Source organism: Anolis sagrei, chromosome 4 (assembly GCF_037176765.1).
Source record: "Anolis sagrei isolate rAnoSag1 chromosome 4, rAnoSag1.mat, whole genome shotgun sequence".
Lineage (NCBI taxonomy): Eukaryota > Metazoa > Chordata > Lepidosauria > Squamata > Dactyloidae > Anolis > Anolis sagrei.
The window spans coordinates 173,257,612-173,280,818 of NC_090024.1; the positions used below are offsets into that span (position 1 = coordinate 173,257,612).

Genomic DNA, 23,207 nt, shown 5'->3' on the forward strand with positions numbered 1-23,207 from the left:
CTATGTTGTACGGTAGGTGAGGTTTGGAAGATATGTAAGGTCAGTATGTATTACCCCAATTTACCATCTTCCTGTGTATGCTATCCCATCCCCCCCCCGTACCCCGCCCTCAACTTGTTACCCCAACTCCCCTCCCCGTCGTCAATATGTGGTGAATGGATATTCGTGTTACTTGTTGTTTTTACTATATGGAAATTTCAATAAAGATTATTTTTTTTTAAAAAAACAACAAAGTGTGGCAGGAAAAGATTAGGGAAGGTTCTTCACCACCCACCCCCTTCATTTAGTATAAAAGTTAACCACCTTGCCCTGCTTTAGAACCATTTATTATTTATTATTTGTTTATTTTATCCCGCTTTTCTCTCATGGGTGGGATTCAAAACAGTGTACATGGCTAAAACAGCAAAATGACATAGCATAAAATTCAACAAAAACAGCATAAACCATAGGAAACCAATAACACATGATACATATCAAAATTAGACAGATTAATACATCAGACCACTAAGATTATTCATAAAACAATTGCATTAAGCAACTAGATAGCTCCATTCCTTCAACTATATAGAAGTGTTGCCAGATCTAGCATAGCTACAAAGAATGTATATTGTCAGAGCTGTCCGACCATTGCCTATTCAAGGTCATCAGGAAAAGCCTGGTCTTATAAAACAGTTTTAATTTACGATCGAAAGGCCAGTAGGGAGGGGGCCAATCGTACCCCTCTAAGGAGGGAGTTCCAGAACCATGGGGCCACCACTGAGAAGGCCCTCTCTCTCATTCCCACCAAGCGCCCTTGTGACAGTGGTGGCACCGAGAGAAGGGCCTCTCCTAGTGATCTCAGGGCTCATGCAGGTTTGTAGGAGTAGATGCGGCCCCTCAAGTAAGCTGTGCTCAAACTGTTTACAGCTTTATAGGCTAAAGCCAGCACCTTGAAATACGGCCAGAAACAAACTGGGAGTCAATGTAACTGCTTCAGCAGCACAGTAGTTCTTTCCCTGTATCCCACCCCTGTCCAAAGTCTGGCTTCAATTAGTCCAAAGGTCAATTAGACCTTTGGACTAATTGAAGTTTCTGGATGCTCTTCTGTGGCAGCCCCACATAGCCAAACAGGGCAAGTGCATGCTCATTAGTCCCTTTGGCATTTAGTCTTCAGTTATATGGATGGTCCCCTAGCATTTGCTTATCGCACTCTTTGGACACCAAGTTACCTGTTAGTCCAGATGTAGTTAAACAAAGAAATCTGGAATAGGGCCATACATAGATTTATATCCACTTACACAGAGATTAATAGGCCAGTCTCTATTTGAATTACCTTCTCCAGTCTCCCTTAACGACCCTCATTTCCTTTCCCCATGGTGTTATTCTCTTAGCAACTAGTAAACTGTGCAGTTTATCATGGGAATAAGGCAAAACGAACACTATCTTCTTCAGCAACTACTAAAGAAAATCATGTTTCAGATGAAATACTCCTCGCCCACACCAATTAAAAGAGCTATTTTCCAAGACTGAAATTTCATTTTGCATAATTTGTAAAAATGATCATTTCCCCGTGGATCTTTCAAATTACTCAAACAGGTTTTTTCCTCTTAATAACCAAGCAAATTACACACAATTAAGCATGTTCTATGGGAGTTCTTGATGAGGGTGAGAAGATGGATTTTCTTCTGGTAATCAAAGTGACCGTTAATCGCCTGTAGCTAGGACACCTGGAAGCTTTAATCTGAACTGCTTCCTCTGGTTCGGCTCTAAATCAGGCATTCAGAGATGGGAAGGCAGGAGCAAGGAATCCTGCCTCACTTTATAGCTTGGAACAGTCTCATTTGTATGTTAATGCCACATGGTGACTTCCAGATAAATTTTTAGTGGGTTGCTAAGGGACTTATCAGTACAACTCAGAAGCTAAGGCCCAGCATACCTCGGTGAGTATTTAGCCTATGCATCCCTCTTACTGTGTTCAAAACACAGTGAAATTCTGAATTCTGAAATCTACTTACACCTAAAGGGGAATTAAAGTGGCAACTAGGAAGGGCCAGAAGGTAGAGTAGAGTATACTGTAGTTTGGATAAGCTGCCTGTAAAGCAGTGCTACACACTTCATTAGTTGACCCATTCGGTTATTAAATAGCTTCCCCTCATCTGGCCTTTCCACTGTTCTGTATATGCTCCAATTTTGTTACCTTTTATTTTGGAAAATGGAAATCTCCGGAACCTTTTGGAGATGTTATGATCTTTGGAAAAGCATGACCTTGTTAGAAGTCACAACTTTTTGAAAAATGATGCCATAACCTCTTGGTAAAAGCCTGTTAGAGTCATAACCTATTGGGAAAATGGCCTTCACCAGCATTCATGCAAGGTTTCTTAGCTGTTAAACTGATGTACCTAGGTATGTCTTTGAACTGTTAAGGACAAAGATATGTCAATACACATACACATATACATAGCAGAGTTTCAGAAGTGTTCTTTTTAGTTGCCCAAAAACATCAACTCTCCCTTAAAATATATTTGCCTTTAAATCATGCTCTCAAGAGACAAAATAACTAGACTTCTTTAAAAGTAAAATAGTTGATTTACTTATAAACTTCATATATTCAGCATACATACTTTGCTTATGAATCCAATTACAAGTAGATTTGAAGTAGTTTCTCTGTGTAGATAACACAGGGAAGCATTCTTATATAGTTCAAAGCATCTCTCTGTTCTGAGAGTCTAATAGAGTCTCTGTCCACTCTGAAAGTCCAATAGAGTCTAATGACTTCTGTACAGCATACTGTTCCTATTGAAGTCTCTATATTGAAAGTCTAATGGCTTCTCCCTTTCTAAAATGGAGTCAGACTCTGAACAAATCTAGACCTGATCACATGGTCCTTGGCCCCTCCCACAAAAAAGAGTTAAAGTCAAATTGCATATCAATTTTATTTATTTATTTATTTACGATATTTCTATCCCACCTTTCTCGAACCCAAAGGTCACTCAAGGCGGCTTACAACACACATATACAATACAGTAAGCAATTATAACAAGTAGTGGAGGCTTGAGATGGTTGCTATTTCCAACATTTTCCTCCAGAGTTGACCAGTGGTTTACTCTTACTGTTTGACCAACGTGCAAGTTAAATTTGCCACCTGGCTGCTTTTACGCTTGGAAGAGATTTTGGACCATCTGGCCTCTCTCCTTCCATCCCTGGCCCTGTTTAGTTCAGCCTCCGTGCCAGACAACAGACATTATTAATTTTGCATATGTTTCAGTGAACTAATGTTTATTGAAATAATACAAATAAATGAGCCTGTACAGAGATATGCAACTCTGGGTATGTTTCAGTGACTACTTCTTGAACGTCTAGTAAGGCACAACTGAAAACTCCTTTCCCCTTCCTGTCATTCCTGTTATACTGCTATACTCTTCATAGGCATAAGGATAGCATGGGCCAAAAGGATCCCTCATGGATTAGTTGACACCAGGACATCCAAGAACTGCAAGCAATGAAACTGCAAGCAATGTTGAATACATTTTAGAGCATTTCCAATCATCTTGAGTGTGTAGAACAGTGGTTCTCAACCTGTGAGTCCCCAGATGTTTTGGCCTTCTAGAAATCCTAACAGCTGGTAAACTAGCTGGGATTTCTGAGAGTTGTTGGCCAAAACACCTGGAGACCCACAGGTTGAGACTACTGCTGTAGAATTTTATTTTATTTTATTTTTGCTCTCCTAATAACTTTTTCATTCATGATCAGCTTCATTGGGTCCTGCAGTTCATTACTGGGAGTGTGGGAAATGCCAAGGTTTGTTGAAAACTTCAAGTTCCTACCACTCTTCTGTTTGGTAACTTTCAGCTAACTCATCTCTTTTGTTTTTCTCTGTAGTCTGTTCAGCCAGCGAGTTCCAATGCAGCAACAAGACCTGTATTGCCACAATCTTTGTGTGTGACGGTGATGATGACTGTGGTGATGGAAGTGATGAAAGGAAATGCCCTCCCCTCACATGCAACCCCAATGAGTTTCAGTGCAACAACAGTCAGTGCATCCCACAGATCTGGGTCTGTGACAACCATCCTGATTGTGAAGACCAGTCGGATGAGCTCATGGAAAAGTGCGGCCACAAAACCAAGCCACCAGTCACGAGCACTTGTGCAGCTCATGAGTTTCAGTGTGGCAATGGCGAATGCATCCATCTGAACTGGAAATGTGATGGAGATGAGGACTGCAAGGACAAATCAGATGAGCAGGATTGCCGTGAGTATCTAGAGAGGATGAGTCAGAAACTGCGAGCAATCATTCATCCTACAAAAGGTAGACTTGGCAGCCAGGCACTGAGCATATTTTCTTGGATATGGCTTCTTCTGAATTCAGTGTCTGCATATGAATCAGAACTTGGAAAACAATTTTTAGACTAAATTTCCAGAATCCTCCAGCCAAAATGGCCACTACTCTGTAGGAACTATAGTTCTAAGTTAAAACCTTTGCTAGCTGTTGTATATACAATAGGATACTTAGTAATATGTTCAATTGACTGGCTAAATAATCCTCCCAAGACTGTCCATAAAAACACATTTTCAGTCTCCTTTTCTGTCTGTGAATCCACACCATACCAAAGAACACTTTTCCTGGAGCTGAGAAAGCTATCTGTATTATAAAAAAAGATTGAAGTTCTGCTTGTGTAAGTCGTCAGGTCGTTAAAGGCCCCAAGTTACTGAATAATGGATTTCCTTTCAGCTACGTTTGTTCTCTTTCACACATAGCCGCAGAGTTGGGGAATGTTTCATCCATTTTTCAGATGCTAAGTAGCATAAGCTGGTCATTCACCCAAGAACCGAGAAAGAGAGAAGGAAATGGAGAAAATGTTTCACTGAAATATTTATAATTGCAACATGGAAATACTACAACTACATGTAACCAGGATGTCTTTAAAAAACCGCCACGAGCAACAGGTGGACAGCTCTTTTATATGGGGACTGAATCGTTTCAGATCCTGCTAGGAAGATTCCTGCAATTTGCATACCAAATGATGGCAAATAATTAACTAGCATGTGAATTCATCAGATGCACTACACTCATAAATTTAAAGGAAAGTCTCAGTATTTATATATTGAAGGTGTAGTGCTCATTTCTGCATGTGCACATTCATGCTATCTGTCAACTTTTGGCAACCTCATCCATTTCATAATTCTTTGATTCTGTTTTTTCCTGCCTGGCAGGGGATTGGACTAGATGGCCCATGTGGTTTCTTCCAACACTCTATTGTTCTATGATCCCATGACAATGTTTTCTTAGGCAAGGAATGCTCTGAGGTGGTTTGCCATTGCCATTCTCTTCTCCCTTAGCATTCCCATATCTGGGTTCCCAGATTAGCCTTCAAGATCAGACAGGATGTATTGCTTCCCAGTTATATATTGCTCATACCAGAAACAAAATATAACTCTGGATTGATGTTCTGTTCTGTATCTTTCTAATTTCAAATAGAGTGTTCAGAAGCTAAAGGTATGCCATGCAGTATCTTATCCAGCATAAGGCATCTTGATGACCCGGAAGAAAATACATTTGAAGTTGATTTTGACTTACACCAGAAAATGAGATGTATGCTTAATTCCCCTCCGGTCCTTTTCCCTTCCCTTGTATGTCTTAATTCAGTTTATCCTGATCTCTTAAGACATATTTTCTTTGATTTAGCTGGGAATCACTAGTATGAGCATGCCCTACAAATTTTGATACCAAAACATATTTTGATCTAAATGTATAAATATGTGAGAGGAAGCCACAGGGAGGAGGGAGCAAGCTTGTTTTCTGCTTCCTTGCAGACTAGGACGTGGAACAATGGCTTCAAACTACAAGAGAGGAGATTCCATCTGAACACGAGGAAGAACTTCCTGACTGTGAGAGCCGTTCAGCAGTGGAACTCACTGCCCTGGAGTGTGGTGGAGGCTCCTTCTTTAGAAGCTTTTAAGCAGAGGCTGGATGGCCATCTGTCAGGGGTGATTTGAATGCAATATTCCTGCTTCTTGGCAGGGGGTTGGACTGGATGGCCCATGAGGTCTCTTCCAACTCTTTGATTCTATGATTCCTGGATCCTAAAGTATGCTCAAATCAGAGAACGTAAATGGTTCAGTAAAACAAGAAATGTTGAGTCAAAGAGCAATATTTGCTCTTTGACACAATGGGAGTGAAAACAATGTGGATGCACAGAATTATTAGATTTAAGAAAGGACACATTGAGTTTTTCCTCACTCAGAAATATGCTGAAGAAATGCATTTTAATGTAGCATATTTTATTGTGCAAAGTTCAAAATTTTCTGTTACTAAGCAGAAGAATATTGTGATAACCCTCAGTCAGTTGATGAATCAGCTCTTATATTTTAGTCTGAGATTTTGGGGGAGGGATTAGCTGCTTTAAAGTTCATACTAAAACCCAAAAAAGATTCACTGACAGGAAAACTATTACCTGCAAATAGCAGATCTGTTATTCCTTTTGATATAGAACACAAAACACCAGCATTTGAAAGTCCACTTTGTCTATGTGTTTCACATAAGAGAAGGACATTGGCAATTTAAAACAAATCTGTCCCAAGGCCAATATATATCACTTGTCGTCATAACGTAAGAACATTAAAGGAATGAAATCTGCATTCAGGCTGTACATTAACGGTGACAATGAGTGAAAATCTTTTGGCAGAAAAAGACAAAGAAGACAAGATGAGCAAAAAAGGAAAAAGAAATAAAACGTTTTATTAAGAAAACTCATTTATAGCAATTGATTTTTATTGATATCGATATACAGGTAATATGTGTTCAATTACCAGTAATGTTTCGCATATAGGTAATAATAATTTATGTCCCAAAAATGACATAATTTGCTTGGGACACTAAAAAGACTTCTGATCAAAACAGGTAGTATTGTGCTAGAAACATTCAAGATCAGGTGAATCTTTCTGACTGTTGGATTATTCATATAAATATTATAAAATTAGAGATGGGAATCATTCAGCTCTCCAAGTCTTTGACAGACTGCAACTCCCAGTTCCCCTTGCTAGCTTGACCCATAGTGAGATGTTATGGGAGTCCTGTCCAACAACATGTTGAGGCAAACATGGTTTCCATCTCAGCTTTAATGACATGAAGCACTTCTAGGTCTGTATAAAATCAGCGTGAGGAGTATTTCAGGGAGGGATGAAAGCAGAGAGATTAGATTGATTAGTCTAAGTATTTGGAAGCAGCCCTATATAAATGCACACCTAATAGTTTCCATTTGTGCTACAAGCTCCCAAGTGTGATTTTGGATTAATTGCTCCAAATGTGTCCCATCTGCTGTATTATACTAGTTGGCACCTGATGTTGTAAGCAGTTTGATGGGTGGATTTCACTATATAACAGAACATGAGGACAAACCAATCGCTTAATCCTTCTAGTATCCACATTTCTTGTTGGTGTTTGTGTTGAATAACCCTATGGGTTCCCATCCTCCTACTTTGTCAGCTTACTATACTCCGTATAATGAATTTGGTTTCCACATTTCTGTGTTGTATTCCTATTTTATATTGTCAGTGAAATGATACTGTCACTCCTCTGATTCCATGTGCAAGTACTAAGCAGAAGTTTATTCTTTTGTGTCCGGTCCCCATCAATGGTTTCATGTGAACATGCTAAATATTTTCTTAGTCCTGCGAAGCATTTGTGGAAATATAAAAACAAGTGTGGTTCCATGACCATTTGGATCCCCAAGTGGAAACAGTCAAAATATTGTTTTCATTGGTTTAGTGCCATTAATGTTACTGGAATTGTAGTAGCTTAAGTTGAAGTGGGTTGTGGTTTGACAGTTTGCCACTTTAGGTCTCATTTAAGAGAGGAAAGCATGATTTAAAATGGTTGTTGTTGTTGACAGTTGGCCTCCTAAAACAAGGAAATGAAATAGAAATCCCGAAAATATAGGAAGCATTTCAAACAAATGCTCATGTTGCAACATACATTTTTTATTGTATCTTATAACATCTAACCATGTGGGAGTTGTAGAGGAATCTTGTTAGTAGAAATGGGAAATGTTACCTATTTGAAATATAACTCCCAGAGATATTCAGCTAGCATTGTTGCTGGCCATGCTGATTCTGGGCCTCTATAGTCCAAAAAAAGTAACTTTTCCAAATTCTGCTCTTTAGAATCCGCTGAGGTCAAAGCCTTGGTTTGCTCATGCATCTCTACCTTTCAGTGAATACTATAATTTACAAATATGCATGTGTACATGTGATAAGATACAAATTGCAATAAATATATAAAGCTTTATGGGAGCTTTCTGTTTGCGGAAGCATGGCTCACCACAGAGATCTGGGGTCCCTGTAGTGTGTTTGTCCTGCATGATGAATTACATTAGTGCCATTATAAGTGGTGCATTCTGGTACCTGCTATATTCTTGCTTGTAGCCTCCAGGGTGTATTGTAGAGCCATAATTCTGATGTTGAGGACAGTTTGTTGAAATTGTCAGGGCGACTTTGCTGTGAGTTTCTTGGATCACATGTGTTGCATTGCACTAGCTAGTCAAGGGCAGTGATTTTCTGTCATTTAGAGTGAGGAGACAATTCCCAGAGGGTTGGGGAGTGACGAAGGGAACAGTCAAATCAATGTTTTCAGAGAGGCTGCAATAATTGTACAGTTCGGAATAATGCTTTGAAGTAGATATTTTGCACCACCTGAAGTCTTCAATGTGTTCTTCTGACACCTGGGATGTGTTCCTAGGCAAACAGGCTCTGAATAAAATGGATGGGAGGCAACTAGGATGGAAGAAGAAATCCAAATGGTAGGGGAAAGTGTTATTAGCAGAGTCTGCCATCCCCAAACTGATAGCTTGTGAAGTGGAAACAAAATTTATCTGAAACCTAGATTTTTTTTCTCATGTCAGGAGTGATTTGAGAAACTGCAAGTTGCTTCTGGTATGAGAGAATTGGCTGTCTGCAAAGACATTGCCCAAGGGACACCCAGATATTTTGATGTTTTGCCATCCTTGTGGGAGGTTTCTCTCATGTCCCCGCATGGAGAGCTGGAGCTGACAGAGGGAGCTCATCCATGATCTCCCTGAATTCGAACCTGCGACCTGTCGGTCTTCAGTCCTGCCAGCACAAGGGTTTAGCCCATTGTGCCACCGGGGGCTCCTTGAAACCTAGATTATCAATGAGTAATACTAGAGGATCAACAGTCATCATTGTTCAGTCTAATGATAATAATAATAATAATAATAATAATAATAATAATAATAATAATAATAATACTTTATTTATATTCCGCCCTATCTCCCCGAGAAGACTCAGGGTGGATTCCAGCATACACAAAAACAAAGACAAACATTCAGTGCTTAGAAACAACGAAGCACAGATAAAGGTAACAGCTTCCCTTCCAGCTTCTAACTCAATTAATGGGATGGTTTTGAGGATGAAAAATAAAATGGTCACCACCAACCTTCCCAGAGGCCCTGAAAGCAACCCTGGTGATTATTTAACCTCATAGGCATATCCAAACACACAACAGCTCATAAAGCTTCTTTCTATTCCTTTGTTTTCCAGCCTTGGTGACCTGCAGCCCCGATGAATTCCAGTGTGGCGATGGGACTTGTATCCATGGAGCCAAACAATGCAACAAAGTCCATGACTGTCCAGACAACAGTGATGAAGCTGGATGTGTTAATGGTATGCATGACCGCACCTTCATCCTGAGTACAAAGTGTGGAAGAAATCATTGCTCAAAGAAACTTGAATATTGGGGACAGCATCCAGACAATTTCCCAGAGCCAGTGTATGATTGCTCCTTATAGTGAACTTATAGAGTTCCCCATCAAGGATGTTTCTTCAGGGAACCCCTAGAGCTTTAACAAGCATCACTCTTCTCAAATGTTGCAACTAAATATCCCATTGCTTAACTCCCATCTCGTTTCTTTTAAATTACACCAGTCCTGCATGTTAATCTTCTATCTTCATTTTCATGTGCTTAATCTAACTTCAGCTGCTTTCCCTTCCTTGCCTGACACAACAGAAGCGGCGTGCGAGAGTCCCAACAAGTTTCAGTGTAAGAGTGGAGAGTGCATAGAGGAAGTCAAGGTGTGCGATTCACACAGGGACTGCAGGGACTGGTCTGATGAGCCTCTAAAAGCATGTGGTACAGTACACCCTTCTTCTTATTTCTACCTCTGTGTGTTTAACAATCCTTCCCATTCACTGTGTGTTTAGGATGATAGGAAATGGGAAGACCTGATTGTTAGCATAACTCTGGGAGTCAAAGGAAGTGGTATCTCATTCTGTGAAATGGAGATTTTGCCTCATTCTAAGTGGAATTCCTCTTCCACCTCCAGTCTGGCCCAATCCAGTCTGATTCCAGAAGAGGTTTGATGGGCATCACAGGATCAGAATTTCCTCGGTCACCCAACCGCCTCTGATAGTTCATACTGGTGACTGTAAGGTATAAGGATTTGTGTGCTTTCATAGAATCACAGAAACATAGAGTTGGAAGAGATCACAAGGGCCATCCCGTCCAATGCCCTTTCATGCAGGAACACACAATGAAAACATCCTAACAGATGACCATCCAACCTCTGCTTTAAAATAGCATTTCTCAGCCTGGGGGTTGGAACCCCTGGGGGGGTCACAAAGGGGTGGCACAGGGGTCAGCAAAGACCATCAGAAAACACAGTATTTCCCATTGGCCATGGGCATTCTGTGTGGGAAGTCTGGCCCAATTCTATCATAGGTGGGGTTCAGAATGCTCTTTGATTGCAGGTGAACTATAAATCCCAGCAACTACAACTCCCAAATGTCAAGTTTGTTTCCCACAACCTCCACCTGTGTTCACATTTGGGTATATTGAGTGTTTGTGCCAAGTTTGGTCCAGATCCATCCTTGTTTGAGTCCACAGTGCTCTCTGGATGTAGGTGAATTACAACTCCAAAACTCAAGGTCAATGCCCACCAAACCCTTCTAGTATTTTATGTTGGTCATGGGAGTTCTGTGTGCCAAGTTTAGTTCAATTCCGTCGTTGGTGGAGTTCAGAATGCTCTTTGATTGTAGGTGAACTATAAATCCCAGCAACTATAATTCCCAAATGACAAAATTAATCACCCCCAACTCCAACAGTATTCAAATTTGGACATATTGGGTATTTGTGCTAAATCTGTTCCGGTGAATGAAAATACATCCTCATATCAGATATTTACATGACAATTCATAACAGGAGCAAAATTACAGTTTTGAAGAATCAACAAAAATAATCTTATGGTTGGGGGTCACCACAACATGAGGAACTGTATTAAGGAGTCACGGCATTAGGAAGGTTGGGAAACACTGCTTTAAAACCTCCAGCAAAAGAGTTTCCACCACACTCCAAGGCAGCGTATTCCACTGCAGAACAGCTCTTACTATCAGGAAGTTCTTTGTAATGTTCAGGTGGAATCCCTTTTCCTGCAATTTGAATCCATTTCTCCATTTCCTAGTCTCCAGAGCAGCAAAAAAAACAAGTTTGCACCTTCTTCAATGTGATAGAGATGTTCATGGAAACACACTCTGTAGAATTTATAGGACACTATAGTTCCAGTAGTGTTAGTGGGATAGCCTCTTTGCTGTCCAGACCTCAGATTGTATTATATACTGTACAGGAATACACAGTACTAGGCATGGTATACATGCATGAATATACAAATACACCTACTGTAAGAGTCAGAAATGCAGTGGGACACCAACATGATCATCCACAATACATGCAACTAGATCAGTGACAGGAGATTCACCCGTTTTTTCTATGTGAAACTTTGTTGCCTGGGTAAGAGCTTCAATGAGGTTGTGCAAATTAGCCAAATTTCCTACTACTGTATTTTAATTTCAGCAAGATGTGTTTATAAGAACACTACTATCAATAGAATATCTAGAGATAATTCCCATAAAATGTGTCATGTTCATGATCTGTCGCAACCCTCAAAAACACTGAAAAATATATTGTCAAAGGCTTTCACAGTAGGAATCACTGGGGTGTTGTGTGGTTTCCGGCCTATATGGCCATCTTCTAGCAGAAATTTCTCCTGATGTTTCACCTGCATCTGTGGCTGGCATCTTCAGAGGATCCTCTGAAGATGCCAGCCACAGATGCAGATGAAAGGTCAGGAAAAATGCTGCTAGAAGACGGCCATACAGCCCAGTAACCATGTAATACCCCATTAAAAATGCTTTTAACATATGGATTTTTGTAAATGTGCATGACCCGGAAGTTTATTCTGAAATAGCAGAAACCTGCTTACTTACCTTCAGCAGCCAAAATATATTGATTGAAGGATTTCCAGATACCTGCTCTTCCTTTTTGGCATATTTCTTCATCAGTCAGTGGTCTTGAATTGAGTAAAGTGATTTCTTTCAAACACAAAGTGTATGAAAACTCCAGGAGCTGAGTGAGTGTATCAGCCCTTTCTAGGAAGATCAAACAAAGCCATTTCATTGATGTGAACATGACTGAAGTGTTACATTGTCGAATATGCTCTTGGGCGTCAACAGAATTTGACTCTGTTGCTTTGAATACTTTTTCAAGAAAAAGGTAGAACAGATTTAAGGAGAGGTGTTTAATTCGGTATCTGTCTAAGTATCCTAAAGGCACCAGAGCCTGTCTGATCTTAGAAGCCAAGCAGGGTAGGCCCTGGTTAGAACTTGGATGTGAGACTGCCAACAAAAACCAAGTACTGTAGGCTTCATTTCAGAAGAAGGAAATGGCGAAATCATTTTCCACTAATGAAATTCATGCAATCATCACATGTCAACAGGTAATTTAAATTCATATACACATAAATATTTCATTTATTGGAATTTTACCATCATGACTGGCTAAAACAGGCATGGACAATCTTTGGCTCTCCAGGTGTTTTGAACTTCAACTTCCACAATTCCTAACAGGTATTAAGTTGGCTACCATTTTTGGGAGTTGAAGTCCAAAACACCTGGAGGAGGGAAGTTTCCACATGAATGGCTAGAACCATGTGGCCAGTGTTCCTGTGCTGTTATAGAGAGTTTTTACTGTGTCTTTAACAAACAGTGAGGTACCACACACATGGTCTAAACAGGTGGAGTGTCTTCTCCACCCCACCCCACCCCCCAAAAAACCCTTTTTTCTTGTTAGAGGGATAGCCTCTATTTTTCTTTTCTTCAGTGCATTTTTGTACAAGTTTGCCTTACTATGTTAGTAACAATAATCATATGAAGTGTGGGGAATGTATGATCCTTCAGTGTTGTAATACTGACATTTCCAACATCTGTGACTGTTGGCCCTGTCGAATAGGTCTGATGTACCACATTTAGAAGGCCCCTGTTCCACACTCTCATTCGGACTGAATCCATGAACTGATAGATCACTGTTAGACAAGATATCAAGAAGCAAAACCATTAGACAAAGATGTTTGTGGTAGATAGTCTGTCTGGATAAATGTTGACAGTACTACATGAGTTGGGCCACATCCTACATACCTGTTTGGTGGCAGGGAGCTTTCTGCTCTCATATATGCTTAGGGAATCTGTGTGTTGGCGTGTGGTTATTTTTTTCTACCTTGCTCTGCCTTTGAAACTTCATTCAGTCCAGAATGTAGCCTCATGATTCTTTTGCGCATGTTCTTTTGCTCTGGGAGTCAGTCATGCTAGTATGAAAAGCATTCCCCTGGCTTCAATTTCCTTTCTAGGTTCAGTTGAAGCTGTTGATTTTGAGTTTTTAAAGGGATTAAGTCAACATGGATGTCTCAAAAATTAGTCATGCCAGGCTAATATTATTTCTTTTCTTTTTATATATATACAGTTACAAGCTAGGTAGATGCAGGGAATGCTGTGTATGTAACATATCTTGATTTCAGTAAAGCTTCTGACAAAGACCTCCACGACCTTCTTGCAAGCAAACTAGGCAATACTACTAAGTGGATCTGTAACTGGTTAAGCGACCAAATCCAAAGGGTGCTCACTAATGGTTCCTCTTCATCCTGGAAGAAAGTGACTAGTGGAGTGCCACAGGATTCAGTCCTGGGCCCAGTTTTGTTCAGCATCTTTATTAATGACCTGGATGAAGGTTTAGATGATATACTTATCAAGTTTGCAGATGACACCAAATTAGGAGGGGTGGCTAATACTCCAGAGGACAGGATCAGAATTCAAAATTACCTTAACAGATTAGAGAGCTGGACCAAAACTAACAAAATGAATTTCAACAAGGACAAATGTAAGGAAGAAAAAGAATGAAATGCAAAAATACATAATGGGTGATGCCTGGCTTGACAACATATCTTGAGAGAAAGATCTCGGCGTAGTCGTGGGCAAAAAGTTGAATATGAGTTGACAGTGTGATGCAGCAGCTTAAAAAGGCAATAAGATTTTGGGCTGCATCAAAAGGGGTATAGTATCTAGATCAGTGGTTCTCAACCTGTGGGTCCCCAGATGTTTTTGGCCTTCAACTCCCAGAAATCTTAACAGCTGGTAAACTCGCTGGGATTTCTGGGAGTTGTAGGCCAAAACACCTAGGGACCCACAGGTTGAGAACCACTGGTCTAGATTGAGGGAAATCATGGCACCTCTCTATTCTTCTTTGGTTAAACCTCACCTGGAATATTGTGTCCAATTCTGGGCACCACAGTTTAAAAGAGATATTGACAAGCTGGAACGTGTCCCAGAGGAGGGCAACAAAAATGATCAAAGATCTGGAGACCATGCCCTATGAGGAGCGTCTTAAAGAACTGGGTATGTTTAGCCTGCAGAAGAGAATGTTGAGAGGAGACATGATAGCCATGTATAAATATGTGAAAGGTTGTCTTAAGGAAGTGGGAGCAGGTTTGTTTTCTGCTAACCTTGAAATTAGGACTAGGAGCAATGGGTTCAAATTGCAGGAAAGGAGATTCCACCTGAACATTAGAAAGAACTTCCTGACTGTACAACAAGTTGTTCAACAGTGAAAATCTCTGCCTCAGAGTGTGGTGGAAGCTCCTTCCTTGGAAACTTTTAAACAGAGGCTGGGTGACCATCTGTCAGGGATACTTTGATTGCACTTGGCAGGGGGTTGGACTATATGGCCCATGTGGTCTCATCCAACTCTGTTATTCTATGATTCTAAGTCACCATGGTCTAGGTTGACTGAGGTTTAACCAAGGATAGGCTGAATTTTCTTGGGAAACATGAAATAGTTGGGTTATTTACAGTATAAACAGTAATCTCTTCCACCTCCTCAAATTGGGTGAGAAAGCTGTAGGAAGCACAAGATTAGATTTTCCATGAAAGGATTTGTGTACAGACTCAAATTCTGGTACTGAATAGGAATCCCTTGGCTGAATATGTAAATCTTTGTTTATCTGCATGAACCACTAATTTGCACCTGTCTTAGATTGTTAGCATTCCAATGAAAACTAGAATTCCAGTGAAAGCTGTGCTGCAGAAACCTGGCTGTACATACTTGTGCCGTAAAGCCCTGTTGAAAACAAAAATACCTATTAATGTGGAAAACTGTCCTTTGGCTTTCAACCACCTTCAGTGGTCTTTCGAATTTGCATATAGCCTAATTGGCTCATGTAGGGAAAGTCACGGGCAAGAGTAATCCGAATAATGAGCAACAGCCGGCAAACACCACTATAATACAAGCAGCTATTCTGGTCTTTGTGTTGTGCTGTTAATGTTGAAATGTTGAAATTTCTGCTTGGAATTAGTGAACATGCTGCACCAGGCTGGTAGAGAAGTCTTTCCAGTGACTGGGGTGTTCTGGGAGCTATAGTTCACATTTGTATTTGATTTCCATTTGTTAAATTTTCTTCTAAAGTTACCATATATTCTTGAGTGCAAGCTGACCCAAATATAAGCTGAGACACCTAATTTTACCACAAAAAAACCTGGGAAAACATATTGACTTGACTATAAGCTGAGGGTGGGAAATGTAGCAGTTACTGGTAAATTTCAAAATAAAAATAGATACCAATAAATTATGTTAATTATTTAAATAAAACTGTAATTTAAGATAAAACTGTCCAACTCTGATTAAACCATTATTCTAACCTTCTTCAATGTAAATGTGCTTATGTATCCTTCCAATAATAATAGAGTAAAATAATAAATGTAATAAAAATAGAGAAAAACAATGTAATGATAACAATAATAGAGTAAAATAATAAATGTAATCTATATAAATAAAAAAAGTAATGTTAGTTTGTGGGATTAACAGAACAAAAAAATAACTGAGTGAATTGACACCTAATTGGGACACAAGACACCTACTAACCCAAGGAGTGGTCATCACTCAAAAATTTGATTTTGTCTTTGGGAGTTGTAGTTGCTGGGATTTATAGTTCACCTACAATCAAAGAGAATTCAAACTTTCCACACAGAACCCCCATGACCAACAGAAAACACTAGAAGGGTTTGGTGGGCATTGACCTTGACTTTGGGAGTTGTAGTTCACCTACATCCAGAGAGCACTGTGAACTCAAACAATGATGGATCTGGACCAAACTTGGCAGGAATACTCAATATGCCCAAATATGAACACAGATGGAGTTTGGGGAAAATAGACCATGACATTTGAGAGTTGTAGTTACTGGGATTTATAGTTCACCTACAATCAACAAGCATTATGACCCCCACGAACTGTTTACCCACAAGCATAGAGAAATTACATATATTAGAAACCAACACTTTCTCATTACTTTATTTTCTAGATCACCAAAATGGGCCACAGCAATGCGTGGCAGGGGACGGCTAGCAAAAGAATAATATAGTAAAATAATATACCAAATGTAATAATAAATAGAATAAAATAATCCATGCAATAAAATTAATAATAACAGCAGAGTAAAATAATAAATAACCTTGACTCAAGTATAAGCTGAGGGGGGTTTTCAGCCTAAACAAAGGGTTTAGGCTGAAAAATATACTTTTACTCAAGTATATACGGTAATTCTCACCTGCTAGACAGAAGCATAGAATAAGGCGGAGTGATAGGGAACGAAATATACCATCAGCCTTTCTCTTATTTTATCCAATGCAGCCTGTGATTCAACTGTACAGCACATCTCACACCAAAAGAAAAACATTGTTCCTCACTTTGTGTAGGTTAATTGAAATGGCAAATGAAATGTTGTTTCCAGCATTGATATGACCTCTTTCAACCTCATCAGCAGTTTAGAGTTTCCAGGATAAAATTGTACAGGATTTTCAATCTCAAGTTCTGCCAGTGGGAGAACAAATGGTCCAGGCTTTCCTTCCATAGCTAGTTTCCCTTGTTTGGTTCTTCAGAGCCTTGAACTGAGGCTTGAAAACAAAATAATTCACTGCATGTATTTAGTTAACTCTCTTGCTATCAAGAACTTCCCTCCTGCCCTTGAGTAAAAATAAACCTTTAAAAACACAGCAATAAAAGTGAAGTGGCACAAGAAAGGAAAGAAATGGGAATTGAATTGAATTTTTGTTAGTAGGTCTTCTTAAGAAAATTCCAATGACTGCTCCAAGGGAAAGAGATGTAAATATGGTGTTTGTAGTGCAAGACACCATTACCCTTGGAGATTGTTTTTATTGATACCTGGGAGCCAGTGAAGACATTTGTTGCTTTACCTTTTTAAATACAACAATTTGGGGATTTAAGACTACGTGGCCATCTAGAGTAAATAATCCTTCTCTCTTTTCTAGGGGTGAATGAATGTGCTCTCAATAATGGTGGTTGTTCCCACACATGCAGAGATCTGAAGATTGGCTACACATGTGAATGTCCTCAAGGATACAAGCTTCTGGACAAGAAAACGTGTGGAGGTAATTTGCATGGAAACAGCAGCCCTTTGGTGTTTCACAGCAGAGCAAATAATTACAGTTGCTTCAGGCTGACTCTTTGTCCTCTTGATCGACTGATGTAACATTACTGATGATGTTTCAACTTTCCTCCTCAGACATAGATGAATGTGAAAATCCGGATGCTTGCAGCCAGATCTGCATTAACTACAAGGGAGATTACAAATGTGAATGCTACGAGGGTTACGAGATGGATACCCTGTCCAAAAACTGCAAAGCTGTAGGTAAGGAAATCTGTTGTGTATCATCTTTGGAAAACATTATCTTTAGAAGTCGTTTAGGTTTGACTGTCAGAAAAAGTGACAAAAGAAAAACATAGCCGTTCCCAAGTTGATGGAGTTGCAACAGTGACAGTATGATATTGTATCAGAAGCGAATTGGGAATACAGTTATAATGTATGGAAAAAATCACAAACAAAGTTAAGAACTTGGCATTATACCAAATTTCCTTTGACCAGAAGCTGGCCACTTGGAGTGCCTCTGGTGTCTCTGTAAGAAGGTCCTCCATTGTGCATGTGGCAGGACTCAAGTTGCATTGTAGTAGGTGGTCTATGATTTACTCTTCTCCACGCTCCCATGTTATGGACTCCACTTTGTAGCCTCATTTCTTGAGATTGGCTCTGCATCTTGTGGTCCCAGAGCACAAGATGTTTATATATTTGTACAAGTTAATGAGTACATTGTGTAATTCCCTCCCTATTTCAGTGCGGTCTGTAAGTTGGGTGTATGGGCCTTCACATCCAGATTCATGTAGTACAGTCACTCTATTCTAAAAGGTCAGGCACATAGTTATGGTACACTGATAGATCAAGTATTGTCACTGATTGCACAAATGTCTTTTATGTGTCTGCTTATGCTGATAAACAAGCTGTGAATTCATGGAAACTGGACAACTTGCTACCTTTATCCATGCATTGGTATCTGAGCTCTGGTGGTCAGGGGGGAATTTCTCATCTGGTATCAGTCACTGATTGAGGTTCCAGGTCTTAGCCTGCCACTTTTGGACTCTCACTTGCTGAGATGTTCCTGCAAGTATCCCTGTAGATTTTAGAAAGCTATTTCTTGCTTTAAGATGTTGGCTTGCTGACTGATATCTGAATAGAAGATACAATCTGAAATGGATCAAAAAAGGAAAATGTTTATAGGTGTTAGTAAAAATAGTTCACTGTGGGGAAACACTTACCAAAACAAGCAATCCATGAAAAGTAATTACTACAAAGTTCAGGAATGAAACTTCAGACCTTGGGGCCAACTCTATCCCCTCTTGGCTTCCTAAACCACCGCCCTGGGGTTCCTCAGACAGACAACTAAGCTTCCCTTACACAGTTATTTTGTGATTTCTCGACTTTTGTATGCCCTTTCCTATTTTAAAATGTTATTGAATCTCTTAAGTCTTCAATACAAGCAAAAAGCGCTTTAAGCAAAAAGAGTTCTAGAATATTTGCCATTAGTTCTCCTAACCAATGAAATGCAACCTGCAAAACTTTTCTGAAACTGAATTCAACCCTCAGGCTAAATGAGGCTCCCTGCATTGTTACACAGCTGGTTTAGTTGTCTTCATCTCCATTGCAAAGAGGCAGGCATTCTGGAAAGAATGCAAACCATTCCATTTGGAATCATTTCCAAGTTACAGGTATTCAGAAACAGGAGCTGTGCAAAGCTTGAAAACACAATGTGAGTGTGTGTGAGCCTTCAACTTCTCTTGTCAGCTTAAGACAACACTATGAATTTCTGAGAGTTTTCTCAGAGCTTATTTTTCTAGTTTCTTCCTTTGAAATATACCTACCTAGTATTTTTGAGTAAAGAATTACCACGAATCATACCTATCAAACTCAGAATTTGTAAAGAATGTTTGCAAGATTTAATTTTCTTTAGTGTGTTGTTTTAGCCTTTTTTTTCATGCCAGATAAATAGAAGCATTCTTCGGGTGCTGAATAATACCTTTCGAAGGCATTCCCCAGTGAATAAAAGGAGCTTCTACATGCTTCATTTGAGTCTGAGTTGATGTATCTGAATTATTCATTCAGATATATAGCAGATATGTAGCTTTATACTACAATTCAGAAGAGGACACACAAAACATATGTTAGAGAGGGTGTTTTTGTTGTGATATGTATACCTGATTCCCTCTTAGGGTATATCTACATTGTAGAATTAATGCAGATTGACACGACTTTAACTGTCATGGCTCAATGCTATGGAAATACGGGAGTTGTAGTTTTACAAGGTCTTTAATCTTTTCTGCCCAAGAGTGCTGGTGCTTCACCAAATTACAAATCCCAGAATTCCATAGCAATACACCATGACAATTAAAATGATGTGAAACTGCATTAATTCTACAGTGTAGATGCACTCTTAAAGTCTGAATGCTGCTTCCACCTTCCTTTTGAGATGTCCTATTGTATCTGCTGTAACTGAATCTTTATTATATGGTTTGATTCTACCTTGAATTTCATTTGCTATTTGTTTTATGGTTTCAAGTTGCTTTTGATTTATGGCTACCTGAAGGCAAACTTATCAGGGGGTTTCTTGGCAAGATTTGGTCAGAGGGGGTTGCTGTCTGAGGCTGAAGACAGCATGACTTACCCAATAGTTTTCCTTTTGAAAAGACATACACAGCACTGCTTTAATCCACATGAAAGAAACATCTTCGGTCTTTTTAAAATATCTGTCTGGAAAAAGAATTAACGCAATCTTCCTAGGTTTTTCATGGTCACCCTAATTTGTACATTTCAAAATAAGGGGTCTTTTTAGTAGCAATTTACCTGGATTTTAGTATATTAATGTAATTAGAGGAGATTCTGAACTGACTTGCAGCCTTCATCCTCAATATGCAGATGAGCAAGAAGTTTCTCACTCAGCCAAGTTATTGTGAAGTAATGTGTAGATTGTCATTCATTTATAGCAAATGGGACTGTGATGTGCTGGCAAACACAATAGTTGCTGTAGGAGTTTCCTGTTCTTGTAGTCAGTTTGAAAGAATTGCAAAGCTGCTGTTTGCCTTCAAGCTCAGGGTTGTCTTTATAATCAGGCATTAAGAAATGAAATCTAACCCTGAAATGAAGAACCACGCTGTTCCCTAAGCTTCTTAGAAATGAAAGTGACTTGCTGCTTCTCTCCTGTGGCAGGAAAGAGCCCGTATCTGATTTTCACAAACCGTCATGAAGTGCGCAAGATCGACTTGGTGAAAAGGGACTACTCCCGCATCATCCCCATGCTGAAGAACGTGGTTGCTTTGGATGTGGAGGTGGCAACAAACAGAATCTATTGGTGTGATTTGTTCTACAGGAAGATATACAGGTGGGGAGATGTCACTTGGCTGCCTTTTTTAAAATTGTGACAGAAGTGACTTGAGAAACTGCAAGTCGCTTCTGGTGTGAAAGAATTGGCTATCTGCATAGATGTTGCCCAGGGGACGCCCAGATGTGTTACCATCCTGTGGGAGGCTTCTCTCATGTCCCTGAATGAGAAGCTGGGGCAGACAGATGGGAGCTCAGCCCGTCTCATGGATTCGAACTGCTGACCTTCAGGTCAGTAGTTCAGCAGGCACAAGGGTTTAACCCATTGCGCCACCGCAGTTCCGTACTTGGTTGACTGAGTGGCTGTGTTTGGGATCACTGTTTGGTAGTTAAGATTTGACTTTGGCTGTTATGGTTGAGTAAAAGAGCCAAACTCTCAGCTAGCAAATGATATTGTCATTTGGCAAATCGGTTGGCTAAAGCAGACTATATGATATGGCAATTTGTCTGTAGGCCTGTCAAAACCTATTGCCTTTGATAATGCATCTATTGTACGTGTTCATCTTTGGGCCATGATATCCTGATACATATGCTGAGACTGTATTTATTTTTGCAGAGGATTAGCACTTACTTTTTGCAGCAAGTGTGGCTATCTTTCTTTTGCTTTTAGGTCTGAATTACTGTTGGTCTTGCAGCTGCCTCAGCCCCAGGTTGTCTATCTACAGACAGTGAGAGGCAGGCTTCCTGTGAGCGATAAGCTAGAAAGAGTGCCTTTTGGAAATCCAGTCTCAAACTAAAGTTTTTCCGAACTTTGACCATTTAATTACACTTAAGCAGCTAGGAAGGAGTGAAAGGATATTCTGGAACCTTACCAAAAAGAAAAAACAACCAGAAAACTAGGGTCCAGGTGGCTTACCTATCAGCTGTGTACCTTGCAAATTGTATAAAGGAGCTGCCCATTAACACCTGAGAATAATTTAATGTGCCATTTTTCCTAAAGCTTCTTGGCAGCAAATATCTTTCAGGCTTAAGAGCTAAACATCTGTTATAGTTGAGAATTTATTTTCCCCATCACTGCCAACTGTGACAGTCTCGCCCTGAGCCTTAGAGCTATACTAGCAGGTTGGTGTTTTGTTCATTTTTATCATTGAACTGCAGCTTGAGAAGTATTGGGGAGAGACTGCTGTTTCCACAGTGGGAGGTTATTCCATTTACTTTTGACATCATCCTGCTTGGGAAGTGTTGTTGGGCATTTGATGGAGAGTTAGGGGAAACTTCTCATCCCTGTGACTATGTTTCTTGTAGGAATTTGCTGTGGAGTGAGGATGTATTTTAATTTTAGAGTTTTTAGTTTTGAATATTGTGATTTAATTTGTTCAGTTGGACTTTATTATGTTGTTTCAATGACCTATTTATAATTTTATGAACCATCTTTAGAGAGCCATAACAACATAACATAAAGCATAATATTAATATCACTTAGACATGTCAGGGAATGTGGTATGAGCATCAAAGGCAAAGGTAAAGGTTTCCGCCTGACATTAAGTCTAGTCATGTCCATCTCTGGAGGGTGGGCTCATCTCTAAGTCAAAGAGCTGGTGTTGTCCGTAGACACTTCCTAGGTCATATGGCCAGCATGACTGCATGGAGCGTTGTTACCTTTCCGCAGAAACGGTGCCTATTGATCTACTTACATTTGCATGTTTTCGAACTGCTAGGTTGGCAGAAGCTGGGGCTAACAATAGGAGCTCACCCCATCCACAGATTCGAACTGCTGACTTTCTGATCAGCAAGTTCTGCAGCTTAGCAGTTTACCCTGCTGTGCCACCACAGCTCTAATTAATGTCATTTTTCCCTAGAAGCACTTGGTCCAGCATAGGAAAGAGTTGATCCACGGATCATATGTAGGCCATGTGCCCCACTTTATGTCCCACCTTCTCCCACAATTATTTAAAATTCTGGGCCATGTTTTACCTGAAAACAGCCAAGAACTATGTACAAATGTACCTTTCATTCACTCATTTCTAAAAGATTGCAACATCCTCAAAATACAAAAAAAAGAGGAGGGGAGTTAAAATCAGATTAATCAAGCAGAAGAGATATTGCATTTCTTTTGGCCCACTTGGGAAATGGGTTTGCCCTGTGGGTAAGGGGGAAATTTGGCCCTGTCACACCAGGC

The 23,207-nt window shown here is 39.8% G+C and overlaps 1 protein-coding gene across 3 annotated transcripts in view; it reads left to right on the forward strand.

Annotated features, from left to right (window-relative positions):
* The window catches only part of LRP8 (LDL receptor related protein 8), a 241,602-nt gene that overhangs the window by 195,640 nt on the left and 22,755 nt on the right, over positions 1–23,207 (forward strand). Inside the window, exons 5-10 of one of the 3 annotated variants that reach the window (XM_060773528.2) lie at positions 3,859–4,227; positions 9,534–9,656; positions 9,970–10,122; positions 17,634–17,753; positions 17,888–18,013; positions 20,918–21,089. In XM_060773528.2, coding sequence (XP_060629511.2) covers positions 3,859–4,227; positions 9,534–9,656; positions 9,970–10,122; positions 17,634–17,753; positions 17,888–18,013; positions 20,918–21,089 — 1,063 coding nt within the window. The remainder of the gene's footprint in view (positions 1–3,858; positions 4,228–9,533; positions 9,657–9,969; positions 10,123–17,633; positions 17,754–17,887; positions 18,014–20,917; positions 21,090–23,207) is intronic. The other 2 variants (XM_060773529.2, XM_067467879.1) reach the window with 2 other exon arrangements.